General features: G+C 38.5%; 1 protein-coding gene across 5 annotated transcripts in view; it reads right to left on the bottom strand.

Annotated features, from left to right (window-relative positions):
- The window catches only part of CNTN3 (contactin 3), a 579,340-nt gene that overhangs the window by 279,616 nt on the left and 281,112 nt on the right, over positions 1–18,612 (bottom strand). For all 5 annotated transcript variants that reach the window (XM_070359490.1, XM_070359491.1, XM_070359489.1 and 2 more), the window contains one exon: positions 10,803–10,937. In XM_070359490.1, coding sequence (XP_070215591.1) covers positions 10,803–10,857 — 55 coding nt within the window. In that variant the 5' untranslated portion in view covers positions 10,858–10,937. The remainder of the gene's footprint in view (positions 1–10,802; positions 10,938–18,612) is intronic.

The following is an 18,612-nucleotide window of genomic DNA, read 5'->3' as shown; positions in this document are numbered from 1 at the left end:
TAAAAATGCACACAAAACACATAAAAACACAAAACTGCCATCCTTCTTTAAACCTACCTGGGTGGCACATGAGACTGCCCTTTGAGTGGGCATATTCTTAGAACAAGAGACGTATATTGAAGAACAGGGACATTCTGTTCCCAGTATTCATGTATTCTCTAAACAACTGTTGAAATTTATCAATGCCCCATGTCCACGAAAGTGAAAGTGAAGTCCCTTAGTCATTTCCGACTCTTTGTGACCCCGTGGACTGTAGCCCACCAGGCTCCTCCATCCATGGAATTTTCTAGGCAAGAGTACTGGAGTGGGTTGCCATTTCCTTCTCCAGGGATCTTCCCAACCCAGGAACCGAGCCCAGGTCTCCTTCATTGCGGGCAGATACCTTACCATCTGAGCCACCGGGGAATCCCATGTCCATAGGCAGTAGCAATCAATGTCACAATGGTAGCAACCAATCCCAGCACCACCTGGATGCCTTAAGTCCAGCCAACAGTATCCTTCACCACACCTCCTTGCTTGTAGGATCAGAGGAGCAAATAAAGTTCACATGCTTGGAATTAATTGAGTTAGTCATCAGAGCCACTCAAAATAGCAGCTTACAAATTCCACTCTCAAGTTTAAAAAGAAAAAAAAAAGTGAATTAAGTCATGGGTTCAGAGAATGTGAATTCATGAGCCACCACACCATCTCACACCATCCCTTGAATTTTCTTTCTTGACCACAGATGATGGGGTTCTCAGTGACTATATAGTAAGTCCAAGAAAAAAGCCACTCTTCCTTGAAATAGTCTCCCAAGGTCACTCAATACAAGCCGGGCATCAGATCTACCTGAGAAAGCCCTCCTTTCTTTCTTTTTTTTTTAAACTGTTCTTTTAGTTAAAAGGAACAAATTGCCTCCTGTTTAAGTGACAGGTGGGAACATTACCTTTGTCTCCAGCAATCTTATAAATAAGTAAACCTAACAGGTGACTCTTACCTACTAAGATAAGAGCTTAATTCCTCAGCTGCCAGGCAGCAGTTGGAAGAGGAAGCACATTTGCATTGGTAAATCTAGTAGGGATACAGTAGATTTTTTTGTCTTTCCCTTTTTTGCCAAGATCAAGTTTGTTGTTTTCTTCCTTTATACACAATAAATGCCCAAAACACAGTCTGACCAAAAAGCAGTGTTTCACATTCAACAGATGGTTTTCAAAATGAATGGAACATTGAACAAACATTTTATTAACAGCAATACTTTAATCTTAACCTTCTAACATGGAATTTTACAAGTAGAAGTGTCACAGTGATGCACAACTGCACAACTGCTTTGGTAATGCAATAGCAGTTATTTCAGGCTCCAATTATGCCATTCACTTGAAAGATAAAAGAAATAATAAATAAAAAAGGATGTTGAACAATTATATTTATCTACTGAGGGACAAATAAATTCTAACATTTCAGCCATTTCCAAATGTCATTTGCCTTCTCATTTTCACTGACAACCTTCAAAGAAATAAATGTGGTGTTCCTTGTGGGCATTGTTAGTTACCCTTCTGTAAAAAAACAAAAGAAAACTGGCAATCACTGGACAATTACCAACCACACAAAAACAGCTAAACCTCCACAGTTGGCAAATAAAACCTCCAAAAGTTGTTCAATAATGTTATAGTGCTTTAAGTTTATGGAAAGCTATATCAAAAAAAAAAAAAGAGATAAAATGTCTATCTTCTCCTATAGTTTCTTCAAATTATACACACAGATACTTATACATGTAAAGATGTATCCATAATTCAATTGCTCCCTACCACATACTATTCTCATTAAATAATTTTAAATTTAAAAATGTTTTTTGTAAAATAACATCCAGTGCTGCATGCATTGCCTGGTGGCTCAGATGGTACAGAATCTGCCTGAAGTGCAGGAGACCCAGGTTTGACCCCTAGGTCGGGAAGATCTCCTGGAGAAGGGAATGGCAACTCACTCTAGTATTCTTGCCTGGAGAATTCCAAGGACAGAGAAGCCTGGCGGGCTACAGTCCATGGGGCGGCAGGGGGTCAGGCATGACTGAGCAACTAAGCGCACAGTGCTGCGTATCTACTCACAGAGTTCTGTCTCTTGACACTGTCTCAAACTTAAAGTGAGGACTGCTGTTCAAAGAAAGCGACGTGCAAAAGTGAAGATAAATTGGATCTCTATGATCTTTGGTGAGGAGGAAGTATAGACAGGGTACCTTAGGCTTCACTGGCAAAACGGAACAAGCAGCTGTGCCACTTCCCCAATTAAAATATGCAGCAGGTTTTTGGGTGAGAATTTTCCTTCGAAAGTAATATGGATGAAAAAACGGTCCCTCTGCATGGACATTTTCTGATGACCAAGCTATGCATGTATGCAAACAGCGAGGGTACTGGGGCGAGGGTGTCACTGGAAAAGATGAAGTGGAGGAAAGGATCCCCATGGGATGCCTGTCAGGCTTTTTCACTACCATGGGATCCAAATGATATATTAAGCAAAAGAAAAAGAAGTTTTCAAACTGAGCTAAAACGAAAGACAGGAAGTATATGAGAAGGCTTCATTGATGGCTTAGTGGTATGGGATCTGCCTGCCAATGCAGAAGTCAGGGGTTCAATCCCTGGTCCAGTAAGATGCCACCTGTCATGGAGCAACTAACTCCAAGTGCCACAACCACTGAGCCCATGTACCACACCTACCGAAGTCCATGGGTCCTACAGCCAGTGCGCCACCACAAGAGAAGCCACCGCAATGAGAGCCTGCACACCATAAGTAAAGAGTAACCTCTGCTTGCCGCAGCTAGAGGTTGCGTGCATGCAGCAATGAACACCCAGCACAGTCACAAATCAACAAAATGATGTGAGAATTACAGAAACATGTAGTAAAATACCCTGCACAGTGCTGAGCACTGAGGACAGCCAAGCAGCGACGGTCATAATTTTTAGGTAAGCTCAGAGGCACTGACAACTGACATTTGTGAGGAAACGGCTGATTTCCACACTGGTGGGCATTTCCAGTCAGGCTCATATACTGATGAGCAAGACGGCACAGGCTCAGTATAGAGGATACATACGGCACACTCAAGAACCCGACTCCCAACACTCAGCAACGCGCGGGATGAATCAGCAGTCACTTGAAGCAATACACACTGGTGTGTGTCCACAGTCTATTCCAGGAAAGCACTTCACAGTCCTCAAGAGGGAAAGCAAAGGAGATAAACACAGAGGCCAGGCCTAGAATTTTATTAGGAACAGCAATGTGATCCCTCAGCCAGCTGGCCCATCAAGGCAATTCTAAGCAAGCTAATACCAATTAAGCCTCACACTTTTTGAATTCAAAGTGGCTCTATGTCACAGGCACCATTTTCCTTTCAGCAGCCCAGTCTCTCTAGGGCAACACTTTCTGTCCATTCATTTCAACAGTCATGTCTTCACAACCCAGTGAACTGTAGTCTACCAAGCTCCGCTGTCCATGGAATTCTCCAGGCAAGAATACTGGAGTAGGTAGCCATTCCCTTCTCCAGAAGGTCTTCCCAACCCAAAGACCGAACCCAGGTCTCCTGAAATGCAGGCAGATTCTTTACCGTCTGAAAAACCAGGGAAGCTCACTTTTCTTAAATAGGATCCTAAATCTACAGCCACAAAATTAAATGATGCTTGCTTCTTGGAAGAACAGTTATGTTGAACCTAGACAGCATATTAAAAAGCAGAGATGTTACTTTGCCGACAAAGGTCCATATAGTCAAAACTATGGTTTTTCCAGTAGTCATGTATGAATGTGAGTTTTGGACCATAAAGAAGGCTGAACGCCAAAGAACTGATGCTTTGAACTGCAGTGTTGGAGAAGACTCTTGAGAGTCCCTTGGACTGCAAGATCAAACCAGTCAATCCTAAAGGAAATCAATCCTGAATATTCATTAGAAGGACTGATACTGAAACTAAAGCTCCAACACTGGCCACCTGATGCAAAAAGACAACGACTCGTTAGAAAAGACCCTGATGCTGGGAAAGATTGAAGGCAGGAGGAGAAGGGGACAACAGAGGACCAGATGGTTGGATGGCATCACTGATTCAATGGACATGGGTTTGAGCAAGCTCTGGAGATGGTGAAGGAGACAGGGAGGCCTGGCATGCTGCAGTCCATGGGGTCGCAAAGAGTCGGACATGACTGAGTGACTGAAAAACAAAAATCCTAGCATTTTTTCTCCTCTCATTGTCTGCATGTGCCTTCTTTCACTCTCAGACAGAATGCAACCTGACTGACTCATCTTGAACTCCTCCAAAGCACTTATCGCAATGCCTCACACAGAGCAGACACTCCGTGAATGCCTGCAGGATGGCTGCACAAAAAGAGAAGTCTAGTTGCAACGTATGAGATGCACTGCAGAAAGGAAGGAGAAGCGGGCACAGAGAGGAGGAGCAAGGCCAGGGCAATAGTTGAGATGAGAGACAATAAAGGCAAGAGCTGTCCATGTAAACATATACTGAAGTGGGAGTAGAGATAAGGTGAGAAAAAAGGACAATGAAGAGGAAGTATAATTTAGTATCACAGCATAAACCCTGCCTTCTCTTTGCTTACAGGCGTATTTGCAAAAGAAAAAAAAAATGTGTTATTGACTAGAATCAAGATTCCTTTTGTTGTGGTTTGTATAAATGTATATATACACGTGTGACTGTCTTATACTCAAAGTTCAACATTATTCATGAGCTAATACTTAAGAATGCACCCTCACATCCCAGGAGTCCAGACCATTTAGCTCTGCTAATACAATTCATAGAAGACATAATTTGCACAGGGGTACTTAAAAACACTTTCATGTGATGAGTACTTTAAGACTGCTTACCATTTAGGCAATAGTCAATTAAATTGGTTTGAATGAGCACTTTATTCACAGGAGTCAGTGAACTAATCAACAGAAACTTTTGAGACAATAGCTATTTTAAGAGCTAAATAAAATTGTGGGTTTTATTTAACCTTATGTGCTTGTTGAACTCTAACAGCATTTCCAACATACATTATTTTTTAAGCACCCCCCCCCCAAAGCCTTCTTAGTCACCACAAAGCTTACAAAAATCCATTATTTGGAGATCAAGATTACAGGAAGAAAACACACCAATGACGCTTGCTTTTCCTCTCCCTGATTTTCACATGCATACTCTGATAAACTGTCAAGATATAAATAGTACAAATGAAAATCAATTCAAGATTTAGGGTGGTGCAACTGAGGGAATGATTTGAAATAACTTTACCGGTGAAATCATGGAGGACGTGAAGATTTATAAGCACAGATCAGTGACGTCTCCATCTCACCAGTATCAATGATATAACATCATATTATACACACAGAAAAATGACAGCTATTTGCGTTAATGGCAACAGTTTACTAGAAGCACCACATCCAATGCCACAAACTCATTTTCTCAATGATTTCAAGGGTGGCAGTTATTAAACCAATTGAACAATATTCCTCAATTATCTCAAAGAGAACTTGGAATGTGTAATCTGTTTCCAAAACTTTCCTTAATCACTATTTGGATGAAAGACTAGTGCAGAAAGTTTTCATGTTAAGATGACAAAGAACAGGATGGAACCTATGATCAAGGGCACTCTAAGATGCTTGCCAATAAGCTCAATTTGTTTTGTATTTGCACACAAACTATCGGCCTTAAAACACGCAGAGTTTATGATGTGCAAATGCAGCCCAAACCTGTGTATTTTCTTTGTACATGCTGTCCATTATTAAATCTATACTGTAAAGGAAGCCAAGGCTCATGCCCAGTGATCACACATTTTAGCCTCAATTATAATACCAACAATTTAAAAAAATGATTTAATCTAGATGATATAAATCTTCTCATAAAGCTGAAGTCTTTTCTCAGTTATAATGCATTCAGGGATACCTGTGAGTGGACACAACCTTCACTGCCTTGGTAGGTCCTGAAGAGGTAGGTCCTTTTTCCAGCTCTGTGGCAAAAGGGTTATGCCCGGTCACAGGGGCTGGAGGAGGGGCATTTTCTGCTTTGGATGACGTGTAAGCCAGAGGGGGCATATCAACATGAATTCATCAAGGGGCTGGTGTCTTCTGATTTCTCTGATCTGAATGCAGAGTCAGCTCTGCCCTCAGGCTGGCTTCCCAGGTGATTGTAGGCTGGACACCTGATGCAACCAGGATGCCAGGATTCCTCATTCAGATACACTAGGAGAAACAGCACTTTTCCTAAAGTTTGAAGAAAATGTCCTTGATTTAATCAAATCTTGTGTTAAAAAAAAAAAAAAAATCCCTTAAGCTCAGTGGCTTAGGCCAATCACTGGGGCAAATCAGAAAGGTCTATCTGTAGGGCTCTGCATGGGGTTAGTCTCTTCCAGGCCTCAGGGCTGTTTCATGACAGCAGTAAACAGTTGATACTGGAGACACCAACAGAATATCCACTACAAGAAAGCTGCTGCTGCTGCTACTGCTGCTAATTTGCTTCAGTCGTGTCTGACTCTGTGCAACCTCATAGACGGCAGCCCACCAGGCTCTTCTGTCCCTGGGATTCTCCAGGCAAGAGTACTGGACTGGGTTGCCATTGCCTTCTCCAATGCATGAAAGTGAAAAGTGAAAGTGAAGTCACTCAGTCGTGCCCGACTCTTAGTGACCCCATGGACTGCAGCCTACCAGGCTCCTCCGTCCATGGAATTTTCCAGGCAAGAGTACTGCTCAGGAAGGCTTTCTTATCTTTCCTAGTTATTCTTTGGAACTCTGCATTCAGATGTTTATATCTTTCCTTTTCTCCTTTGCTTTTTGCTTCTCTTCTTTTCACAGCTATTTGTCAGGCCTCCCTAGACAGCCATTTTGCTTTTTTGCATTTCTTTTCCATGGGGATGGTCTTGATCCCTGTCTCTTGTACAATGCCACGAACCTCATTCCATAGTTCAGCAGGCACTCTATCTATAAGATCTAGGCCCTTAAATCTATTTCTCACTTCCAGTGTATAATCATAGTGCCTAAGTATCCATTAATGAGTACTGTTAGTATTACTAATTTTGAAGTCTTCACTATTATTTTCCTCATCTGAGTGTTACTTCTTTTTCTGGTTTCTTAGACTTCTGGAGGGTTCTTATCTCTAAATCTCTGTTTTCTACATAGTTCTCAACTTTTTTCATAGCAACTCAGTAAGAAACATGTGTAAGATCAAGACTCAATTCACATATATTAAAAGGACAGCTCTAGGAGGACTGGGACATTGTTTTGTTCACAGGTATATCCCAAATGCCTAGAAGTGCTCAGCAGACTATATTTACTAAATGGACAGTGAATGCTGATACATTATACTTTAAGGTTATTTTATTTTCTAATGAAAATGCTTGACATGATCCAAAGAATTGATCTTTTAATCCCTTACTTCGTAATGACCTTCAGTTTGGAAAACTCATCCCTGTCTTCTGCCTGTTCTTCATTTCATTCACAAGGTACACCTCTTCAAGTGGACGCAAGGTGACACTTGAGCCTTGAGGTTATCTTCAAGCCTTTCTTTTTTCTCATATCCCACATACATCCCATCCACAAATCCTCATGAGTATATATTCAAAATTTATCCAAAATCTGACTACCACCCTGATATTTTAGCCACCTGATGAGAAGAGTCAAGGCCTGATGGCTGGCAAAGATTGAGGGCAGGAGAAGGAAGTGACAGAGGATGAGATGGTTGAATGGCATCACCGATTCAATGGACATGAGTGTGAGCAAACTCCAGGAGACAGTGAATGACAGGGAAGCTTGCCTGGCATGCTGTAGTCCATGGGGTCACAAAGAGTCAGACACAGCTTAACTACTGAACATCAACAACCCCTGCTACCACCCTGAAGTCAGCTACCAACATCCCTTCCCTGATTACAGCATTAACTTCCTACTGGGGCCTCTGCTTGCTCCCCTTTATCTCTACAATCAATCCGCAACACAATGTCCCGCCAGGTCCTTAAAAAAAAACACACAAAATTACATCACTGCTCTGATCAAATCACACTATGGCCCCTGAGGGCAGTCAAAGCAAGAGCAGTAAATATTTTCAGTGATACACAATGCCTTCATGTTCTGCTGCATCCATCTCCACATTACTTCTTGACTTTCACCTACTACTTCTTTTCCATAACTCTTCCATATCTAACCAGGCTAACTTTCCTGCTATTTCAAGAAATAATCAGCATGTCATATATTAAACACTTGCATGGATTGCTGACTTTGCCTGAAGCTCTCTTCCCTAAATACCCACAAGGTCAACTCGTTCACTGCTAAGTCTTTGTGCCACACATCACCTTCTCTATGAGGATGAATCTGAACACCTCATTTAAAGTGGTAACTCACGTCCCAGCCCCCCAAACTTTCATGTTATGCGGCTTATTTTTCTTCATAGCGCCATCATCTACTAACTCAGTGTGATTCTCTACCACAACCTGAGTATATATAAACCCTACATGACACAGATCTCTGTCCCTTTTCTTCACTGGAAACAATGTACAACATATAATACATGCTTAATAAATATTTTTTAAAGAATGAATGCAGCCTGGTTTTTTTGAGGAAAAAATGCTCATGTTCATCTTAGGAAAAACTGCCAGCTCAAAATTGCAATTTGCCTCTTTGCTGCAGAGAGAAATATGCAGAGACAAAACAATAGAAGGAAATCATTTTTAAAATGCACAAAATAATGGATAACAGAAAGCTTAGATATGAAAAAACAGAAAGTCAAAATTATCAAGCATTTGCTCTATTTATTGAGTTAATGTCTTAGGATAAACTCTAGGTAGTGAATTCACATAATATGTCTTTACTTGGTATTTATTTATAGATACCTACTACATCAGGAACAGATTTTAAATTTAATATTTAAAAAGTGACCCAATATTGGTTAACAGAATATCATACTCACAAGCTAGCTTTTTTGTCTAAATTTTATATAAATGCAAAAAGAGTACCAATATTGAGTATATAAAGAACTGTAATGCAATCAATACTCTTCAGAAAAGTGGTCAGAGACAAATTATTCTCCATACCGTAATTGTAAAGATTACCAATTCTGTAAGTAATGCTCTCTATATAATTTACCATGTATTAATCCAATTCTCCTTTACCAACTTTTATAGTTTTTTAACATACCTAGAAAATCAAGTGTTCCTTTAAAACTTTTTAAATAATGTCTTAATATTTTGTAAATGAATACTGCTTTTACTGCTTTCTCTATAAGAAAGCAGTATCATAAGTATAAAACATTTCTAAGTTACTGAAAGCAAGCAATACAGTTTGTACACAGTGCCAAATTACAATTTAAAATTTTAAACCTTTGACACACTAATCGCACTTCCTTTAGCTATATTTCTACTTTCTAAGTATATCTACCCGCTTCCAAGTAACTGTAAAATTTCAAGGTTGTTTCTATGAAAGTTGACATTGTGAATAATAATACTGCTGAAGTATATTTCCTTTCATTTTTCTCCTTTAACAACAGAACTCAAATTTTAAATTTTTTAAAATGAAGGAAACAGTGCAAGAAAAAATTGCTTTCATATCTGTGTGGATCGTCTCCAAAGACTATTTAAAATAGTAAAAATTTAAAATAATTATTCCTTTTTCGCTCACTGCTAGGTTAATAGCAAAGAAAATCTTTTAGAGAACAAAACTGAGGCATCAGGGAAAAACCTGCTTAAAAAAAAAGTTTATTTTAAAAGTTGGAGGTTTAAGTATCATTTAAATATTTTAAGAATGTTTAAAATTTGACATAAGGGCTCAGAAGTCTACTCCAATATAAACATGTCTTCAAGTGACATATGTTTTACCTGACACTGCATTTGGCCTCATTCCACACCAATTTCCTCCTCTTAGAAAAGAAAAATGACAGGCCACTTTTTTTTTCTACTTTCCTTAAGTATCAAAAAGAACTTGTTCGTCTAGAAAATAGGTCATCTTCTCAGGAGACAGATGCTTAAATTTTGTGGGTGAGAGGTGAAAACTTCTGTAACCTACTTTCAAGTGGTGTAGTCAACCTACCAATAAATGGAAAATGCATATACATGTGCATATAGATAGAATAAGTACAATTAAAGATGCAATAAAACGGTGCGTATGTGGGTATTCATCGTACCATTCTTTCAACTGCTTAGGTACCGGAGAAATTTTATAATAAAAAGAAATAAAGTAATAAGATGAAAAAGCAAAAAAAAAAAAAATTAATCCTTGTACATATATTACTTCATTTAAAGCAATCTTTGTCTTTACTCCTCTACTGTTCCAGAAAATGAAACAAAACGAACAAAATGAAACACATTTTAAGAGTTGCTTTTGTATGGTGGATATAGGAGAATCTTTCCCTTTTTTGTTTTGTTTCAAGCTACAAATTTTCAAAGTTTAAAAAATTAAAATTCTATCTTTATTTTTACTCCCTTAAAAAAGTTATTTGGTAGAAGAAAAACTGTATTGCTTTTCAGATTAGACATGAAAATACTGAAATTCCTTAAAATCTATATTCTTCCTTTATACTAAAGTTTACAAGATTTAGACTTTTTGGAAAAAATGTCATACACTACTCTTCTCAAGTTCTGGTTGTTATATTCATAGCACTAAACTAGATCTGTTTCAGTAAGTGACACTATATTTGTGATGAAAGTAAAATAGCTTGCAAAAATTAGGAAGCAAAACAAGACTCCATTTATCAGAAAAGTAGTATTTTCTTTCTGGGAAAAAAAAGATTTGTGGAGTACTATTCAACATTTAAAAATTATTTAACATATGACTCAAGCATAGTTCTAACTTCAACTTAGAAAATACAGTTTATTATTACCTCCTAGGCAGCCAATGAATGAGAGGAAGATCAAATGCTTCCATGACAACAACATCTTTAACTTCCAAAAGCAAGAGTAACTCTTGTCCAGTTTCTGATGAATAGAATGCTTAGTCTTCAGGTAAATCCTTTAATCTGTAAAATATATACACAAAGAAGTCAGACTTTAAAAAAATGAATTGCTTTAAAACATAGATTTTCTTCTTCTCATAAAACTGTACCATTCACAACACCCAAAACAGCACCCAAAATCCCCAAATGAAACGAATCTTTTTGAGGCAAATAAAGATGTATGGTATATAGATGCTTAAAAAACTCTTTATGTAACTGATAGGCATATGGAGGAAGCTTCACAAAATTAAAAATGTCCAACAAAACTAAAATATTAAATATTAAAACTTTGCTTGATAGTAATCATAACAAATAAAATACGGCCTTGAAATTAAAGCTTTTCTCATTTTCTTTCATGATAATAATTTTGGTTAAACTAAAGGAGTCAAATCAGTAGATATCTTGAAGCAATGCTTTTCATAGTCTCTTAATCCTTCATAAGACATATAAATAACATTGTCAACATTCATCCTAAGCCTTTTTTTCAGGAACACCTGTAGAAAGCCCTCAATTACTTATGTTTCATAAAACAGATAAAAATGCTAACAATGAAAATTGTTCAGTCAGATAATCTTGCACATGGAACGACCTTATTTTTTGCTTTCTTGAATTTTCATAAACTTGAATGTGCTGGCTAAGAGTAGATAATTATGTGAATATCCTGTGTCATTTTTGGTGGCCATCTGAAACTACCTCAACTGCACGGTTAACGATCAAGTAGGTTAGATGCACACACGCATAAAATCAGAGAATCACTTTTCGATTGCTGAAACTCAACTGGTTCCACACAGGAGAATTAATGACTCTAATGTCAGCCGTTTTAGCAGAGAATGTGTATAACTTTCAGTCAGCAGCTGCTATGGACTGGGCTATCTTAGTTGTTGCTAAGAAAGGAGAGCAATCTCAGTAGTGCTAAACTACAGGATCTTGCCATGACATGTGATGTATTCCATTAGAATTAAGTGTGTCCCAAATAATAATTTCAAGAGTAAAAACATGGTATCTTGCAACTTACATACTTAAAACAAGTTATTAAATCAGTTACTGCTATATGATGTTGCTCTTGTTCACTTACAATACAATTCTTGGGGGAGGCCGAGGTAGAACTGCAGCCAGAATTCTGAGATTTGGGCATAACTTTGACTTGGCCTATGGGAATCTGAGATAGATGGAAATACAATTGAGAACTACTCCTCTAAGAACTGCAGGTTGACAGCTTACACCATCATGGGATCTGTGACCATTTTTCACTATTAAGGTTCCCCTTAGTGCAGACACTGCAAAACGAATTGAAGTGCAAGCAGTTTACATGAGAGGTGAACAATAAAATCAGTCGGGACATGGAGAAGTGAAAAAGAAAGGAAGACAGCCAATAAAGGCTAAGCTGTGAGAGCTAAGCAGAGGTTATTCCTTCTGGGGAAACTCTGAAGTCCAGCTTGTGTAGGACATATGCCTCAGAGTAATGACAGAGGTACACTTGAGTTGTCCAGTTATTCTTGCCAAGGGGCAAGGGAGCTGAGGTATTTTTATACCAGCTCCCAGGAGTCACTGTTTGGAGGCTGTTTTCAGGGAGTATTAATGAGCCAGCACTTCTAGCCTCTCAAAGGGGCAGCAAAATGGCTCTAGAAGCAAAAAAAAAAAAAAAAAAAAAAAAGCTATTAGGTCCAGTCAAAAAAGGCATTGGGCTTTCATGCATTGGAGAAGGAAATGGCAACCCACTCCAGTGTTCTTGCCTGGAGAATCCCAGGGATGGCAGAGCCTGGTGGGCTGCCGTCTATGGGGTTGCACAGAGTTGGACATGACTGAAGTGACTTAGCAGCAGCAGCAGCAGAAGTGATGTGTGTACTGAAGTGAAAAAGGAAAGAGAATATGAATGAGTCACATGTGGTGTCTGTCACACTGTGCATATGAAGCTGAGATGTTTTGAAGCTATTTTCAATAGCATTCAGTTCCAAGAGATTTATGCCCAAAATCATAAAATGATTTAAGATAGAAAGAAGGACACATATTCTACCTCATTCGATCATTGCTTCTCAAAGCTTTCCAGTGGTTGATTTCCCCCACCTGGACCAAAGGGTTTCAGTTACCTAGCCTGCCTTCATTTTTTCTGCTCAATCAGTAAGATATTTAATTTATTTTTTTAGTATCTTATTTACTTATTTGACTGTGCTGGGTCTTAGCTGCAGCTTGTAAGATCTTTCGTTCTGAAACGTGGAATCTAGTTCCCTGACCAGGGACTGAACCCAGGCCTCCTGCATTGGGAGCACAGAGTCTTAGCCAATGGACCACCAGGGAATTCCCTGTATTTATTTCCAGCCATTAACATGAATAATTACTTTAATGATTCTACAATACACTTAAATATGACAGCCTTGCATGAGTCCTATGGACTGCAAGGAGATGAAATCAGTCAATCCTAAAGGAAATCAATGCTGAATATTCATTGGAAGGGCTAATGCTGAAACTAAAGCTCCAATACTTTGCACACCTAATGTGAAGAGCCGACTCATCAGAAAAGACCCCGATGCTGGGAAAGACTGAAGGCAGGAGAAGAAGCGGATGACAGAGGACGAGATGGTTGGATGGCCTCACTGATCAATGGACACAAGTTTGGGCAAGCTCCAAGTGATGGTGATAGATAGGGAAGCCTGGTGTGCTGCAGTCAACGGGGTTGCAAAGAGTTGGACACAACTGAATGACTGAACAACAACAATCATGCATGTGAGGATAGCATAGTGTGTATGTCACTCTTCTCACAATTTCTGCACTATACAAATATATACACAGTAGAAAATCGAAAAACAATTACATTTCAAATAAATACAATGACAGTTATTCATAAAAGGCATTGGAAACATTAAATGCAATAATATGATACATGAAATGTCAAACCTTCATAAAAAGTTAGGGAACAGTTGCAAGGAATATTAAAGTCTGGGGACAATGGTTAAGTCTCACACACAGGAAAGCCTTGAGGAATGTAACAATGATTGAAATAATACTTCGTTCTTTGAGAAGTTAAAGCTACCCAGCTTACACATTAAATGTACTTAGAAAGAATTTGTTAATAACAAAAAAGTAGACTTAAAAAGAACAAGTTGTTGGAATTTTCGAGAAAAAAACAAGGATAAATTTTAGCAGAAGATCCTGTGGAAACATTATCACAATCATTAAAATGCATCCAAATAAATATGAAGCTTTGCTCTATGGTCTACAGAGAGCAAATATATGGTCTACATGCTAATACAGCAATTGGAAAACAAAATATTACAAATGCTTATAAATGGGATAAAGAGAAAATTACTAAACTGAAGTGTCTCTGAAGGTAGGACCACAGATTATCCACCACTGGCTGTTCCAGTGTTCCCAACACCCTGTACATTATTGTAGGCTTTTAAGTAATTTTTCTTGCTGAGCTTTAAGGAAAATGAATAAATCAGCTCTGAAGATTAAATCATTTCACTGGACATCAAGTGAGTGAGAAGCATTTCTACTGGAAAGAAAAATAACAGCATGGGATACACCCACCACTACTTAAAAATTTATTTCAGAAAATTGTGCAAGAAGGCATTAAGAATATGGCCACTTAAAAAAAAAATGTTATCTACTCAACAATGCATCCCACAAGTAACATGCATACCAGCTGCATTTGCAAAATATAAACATGCTCAAAGAAGTTCTAAAGTCTTTTTGAGCATTCATTCAATAATATTTACCTCCTATTAGGTGTTGAAACTTTAATTCTGAAAGAAGGTAGAAATGGGACTGTCAGTTAACTGATGACCCCTGCCCTCCTGGATTATACAAACTAACGGGAGTGACATATGATTCAATTACTTATAAAGTTTATTTGTAAACTGACCACTGTGAGAGATAATGTGAAAGGTACAATGTGAAGAGATAGGAGTTTCTAATGAAAACCTCAGTGAGAATAACCTTCATCAGGAAGGTCAGGGGAAGCTCCTCTGAAGTGAACGGAAAATGGAAGAAAAGAAAACATGATATGATATAATCAGATTGTGTATGTGTTGCAAGGTGAAGACAGAAAGAAATTTTCCAGGTATACACAAAAGACTTAGTATGGCCTTCAGTTGGTAAGTAGGCTGGTGAGTAGCCATTGTCTGGACCTTTTCCCATCAACTATCACCTTGCCTCCCAGGCTGGACCAGGACCCTAGCCCACAAACCAAGATGCATCACCTAAAAAACTAATGACCGGCTGAGCAAGGGGCTTCCAGAATCCTGCTTTAGTCCGTCTCTCTCTCAATTGGTCAGTGGCCATGCCCTATTGCTGGTTAAACGCTCTGGCAATCAACTCTCATTGTAAAGGATAGAATATGCAAAGGCCCCGTGGCTTCAGTGTTCATGACTTGTTGTAAGAACAGAAAGAAGACTGATGAGATGGAATGCAGATGGCCAAGTTCACTGTGGGGTGAAATGAGACAGCAGATATATAATAAGGGTCAAGCTTCTGTGTCTGGCTAAGAATATTAGTATCAAGATAACGCTCTTAGAATACAAGACACAATTTTAACCAGGAGCTAACATGATCAGATTTATAATGAACATTTGAATCAGACATATTATAATCTGTATCAGGCTTAAAAGGGTAAGAAGACAATACATTTTGCAAGACACCAATTTCATTCTTGCAAATTCATAGCAATCAGAAACTGGACCACACTAACCAAACTATCTGATTTAAGAGAAGAAATAAGTATATTCCATTATTCTTATATATGCTCATATACATTCATAGGCACATACTGTATAAAGTTGAGGATAAAAAGAAACCTCATTCAAGAATATTATTTTTAAAAATTATGCTGCTCATTTTTAATCACTGCTAAAGTGGGGTACTGACTTTATAAATAATGAAGGTAATTAATACAATCATGACCTGACTTGTCAGTGCTGCCAAGTATTGTCACAGAGAGAAGGGTCATACAAAAGCTCATTCCCTTTCTGAAATCACCATGCCAAAATAAACACAAAGGAAGCAAATAAAGCAAGACAAATACAAATCAAAATGTCATCTGCTACAATAAAAACATTCTACTAGTCACAGAAATGTTTTAAATCAAGGAAAAAAAATAGATACCCTTTAGAATTTTCTCTGTTAGTAGACATTTGCATCTGGCAGCTAAAGCTTAATATATTCATAGCACGTTTCTCATGGTGGTCTTTAAAAAGCCCCCCAAATTCATACATATTAACAATGGCACTATCTATGCTTAATGTCAGCTGAGTTAAAAATACTAGACCTTGGACTTAAAAACCAAAAATGCCCAAAACAGTTGTTCCTGAATGCTCTAAAGGAAGAGACCATTGGTGACTTTAGTCATACACTTTACAAAATTGCTACTAAGCTTGTGGATCATGAAATACTGATACATATTTGATAATATTAAATGCATACACACAAGTTTGAATGCAGTCTTAACAAATGCTCAGTTAAGTTTCTTCATGCAGTGGAAAGTTTTGGTGTGAGAATGACTTGACTCCATTTCTATCAGAGTAACCAGAACACCTGATCTGCCTCTTGAGAAATCTGTATGCAGGTCAGGCATCGACAGTTAGAACTGGACATGGAACAACAGACTGGTTCCAAATAGGAAAAGGAGTACGTCAAGTCTGTATATTGTCATCCTGCTTATTTAACTTATATGCAGAGTATACCATGAGAAACGCTGGACTGGAAGAAACACAAGCTGAAATCAAGATTGCCGGGAGAAATATCAATAACCTCAGATATGCAGATGACACCACCCTTATGGCAGAAAGTGAAGAGGAACTCAAAAGCCTCTTGATGAAAGTGAAAGTGGAGAGTGAAAAAGTCGGCTTAAAGTTCAACATTCAGAAAACAAAGATCATGGTATCCGGTCCCATCACTTCATGGGAAATAGATGGGGAAACAGTGGAAACAGTGTCAGACTTTATTTTTTGGGGGTCCAAAATCACTGCAGATGGTGACTGCAGCCATGAAATTAAAAGGCGCTTACTCCTTGGAAGGAAAGTTGTGACCAACCTAGATAGCATATTCAAAAGCAGAGACATTACTTTGCCAACAAAGGTTCATCTAGTCAAGGCTATGGTTTTTCCAGTGGTCATGTATGGATGTGAGAGTTGGACTGTGAAGAAGGCTTAGCACCGAAGAGTTGGTGCTTTTGAACTGTGGTGTTGGAGAAGACTCTTGAGAGTCCCTTGGACTGCAAGGAGATCCAACCAGTCCATTCTGAAGGAGATCAGCCCTGGGATTTCTTTGGAAGGAATGATGCTAAAGCTGAAACTCCAGTCCTTTGGACACCTCATGTGAAGAGTTGACTCATTGGAAAAGACTCTGATGCTGGGAGGGGTTGAGGGCAGGAGGAGAAGGGGACGACAGAGGATGAGATGGCTGGATGGCATCACTGAGTCGATGGATGTGAGTCTGAGTGAACTCTGGGAGTTGGTGATGGACAGGGAGGCCTGGGGTGCTTCGATTCATGGGGTTGCAAAGAGTTGGACACGACTGAGTGACTGAACTGAACTTAACTGAATAGACATCTAACGATTATTCTCCTCTTCAAAGAGACAAACCTTATAGCAATTTTGTTGAGAAACATTGCTTAACACATTTCTCACATCTAAAAAAAATCACCTCCAACTCTGATATTCAAGAAACAAAATCTATTCATGAATATACATTATTTCCAACCCATATCAAAAGCCCCCCACAAAAAACCTTGAGCAGATTACAGACGTTTAGCAGACCAAAATGTTTAATCATTAATACCTAAAAGTCTGATGAATATGGTGTTGTATTTTGAGTCTTATAGAGAAATTACCTCACCATTGTGGAATGCAACATACGACCACAGTAGTCAGCTAATAAATGAGTTTACTACTTGATAAGATTGCATATCATGCCAGTTCAGAAATCAGGCTTCATACACCACTTGGTTTTCATTCATAATCATTCATTCATTCATGATCTCTACATTTTCCAAAAATGTAGTTGATCTACTCTGCATGCTCAACCTCTTTCCTGCTGAAACTGAACAAGCAGAGGATGAAATTTACATGAACATTGGGCTCCAAGTCCAAGATTCTTGACAATTCCACATATATTCTCCCTACAATTTCTAGGTGTCCAGCAGCTAAGAAGTGGGGGGAATATGAGCCAAGCTTGATGTTATCTTCACACCAACAGTTCTATGCTTACAGGAGCAAAATCAGCAAATAAGGCAAATGACAGCTGCAAGGCCCCTCCTGTTCTTAAAAACACTTACAGACCTTTATCATCCTTCCCTGACCCTCAACATTTTCAACACCTTCCATCATGGTTAGAGAGACTATGGCTTTTCTCTCCAACTAGACTACAATCTGCAAAAAACAGTGATTCATTACCTTATGTAGGTTAAGGTACCTTTTGAGAAATAAATCAAATCTATGGACCCACTTAACTCTCTATTCCAAATACAGATAGACTGACATAAGATAACTTTTGTTTCATACACATTTTGTTTTATTACACTGGAATTTTTTTCTTTTACATTGATGTTATATGTCTGTGTGTGTTGTGTATACTTTTACATGTTTATATTTATTACATAGAGGTGGGGTATGAGTGTGTACATGTGTACGTGTGTGTATGTTTTTTGCAGATTTATTTCTTCTTTCTTTTTTCATGCAGAAATCAATGAAAAATAAATCAAAAT

The sequence above is a fragment of the Bos mutus genome, chromosome 22, assembly GCF_027580195.1.
Source record: "Bos mutus isolate GX-2022 chromosome 22, NWIPB_WYAK_1.1, whole genome shotgun sequence".
In the NCBI taxonomy this organism is placed as follows: domain Eukaryota; kingdom Metazoa; phylum Chordata; class Mammalia; order Artiodactyla; family Bovidae; genus Bos; species Bos mutus.
Note: the sequence above shows the minus strand (reverse complement) of the source record. Positions and strands in the feature narration are given on the sequence as shown.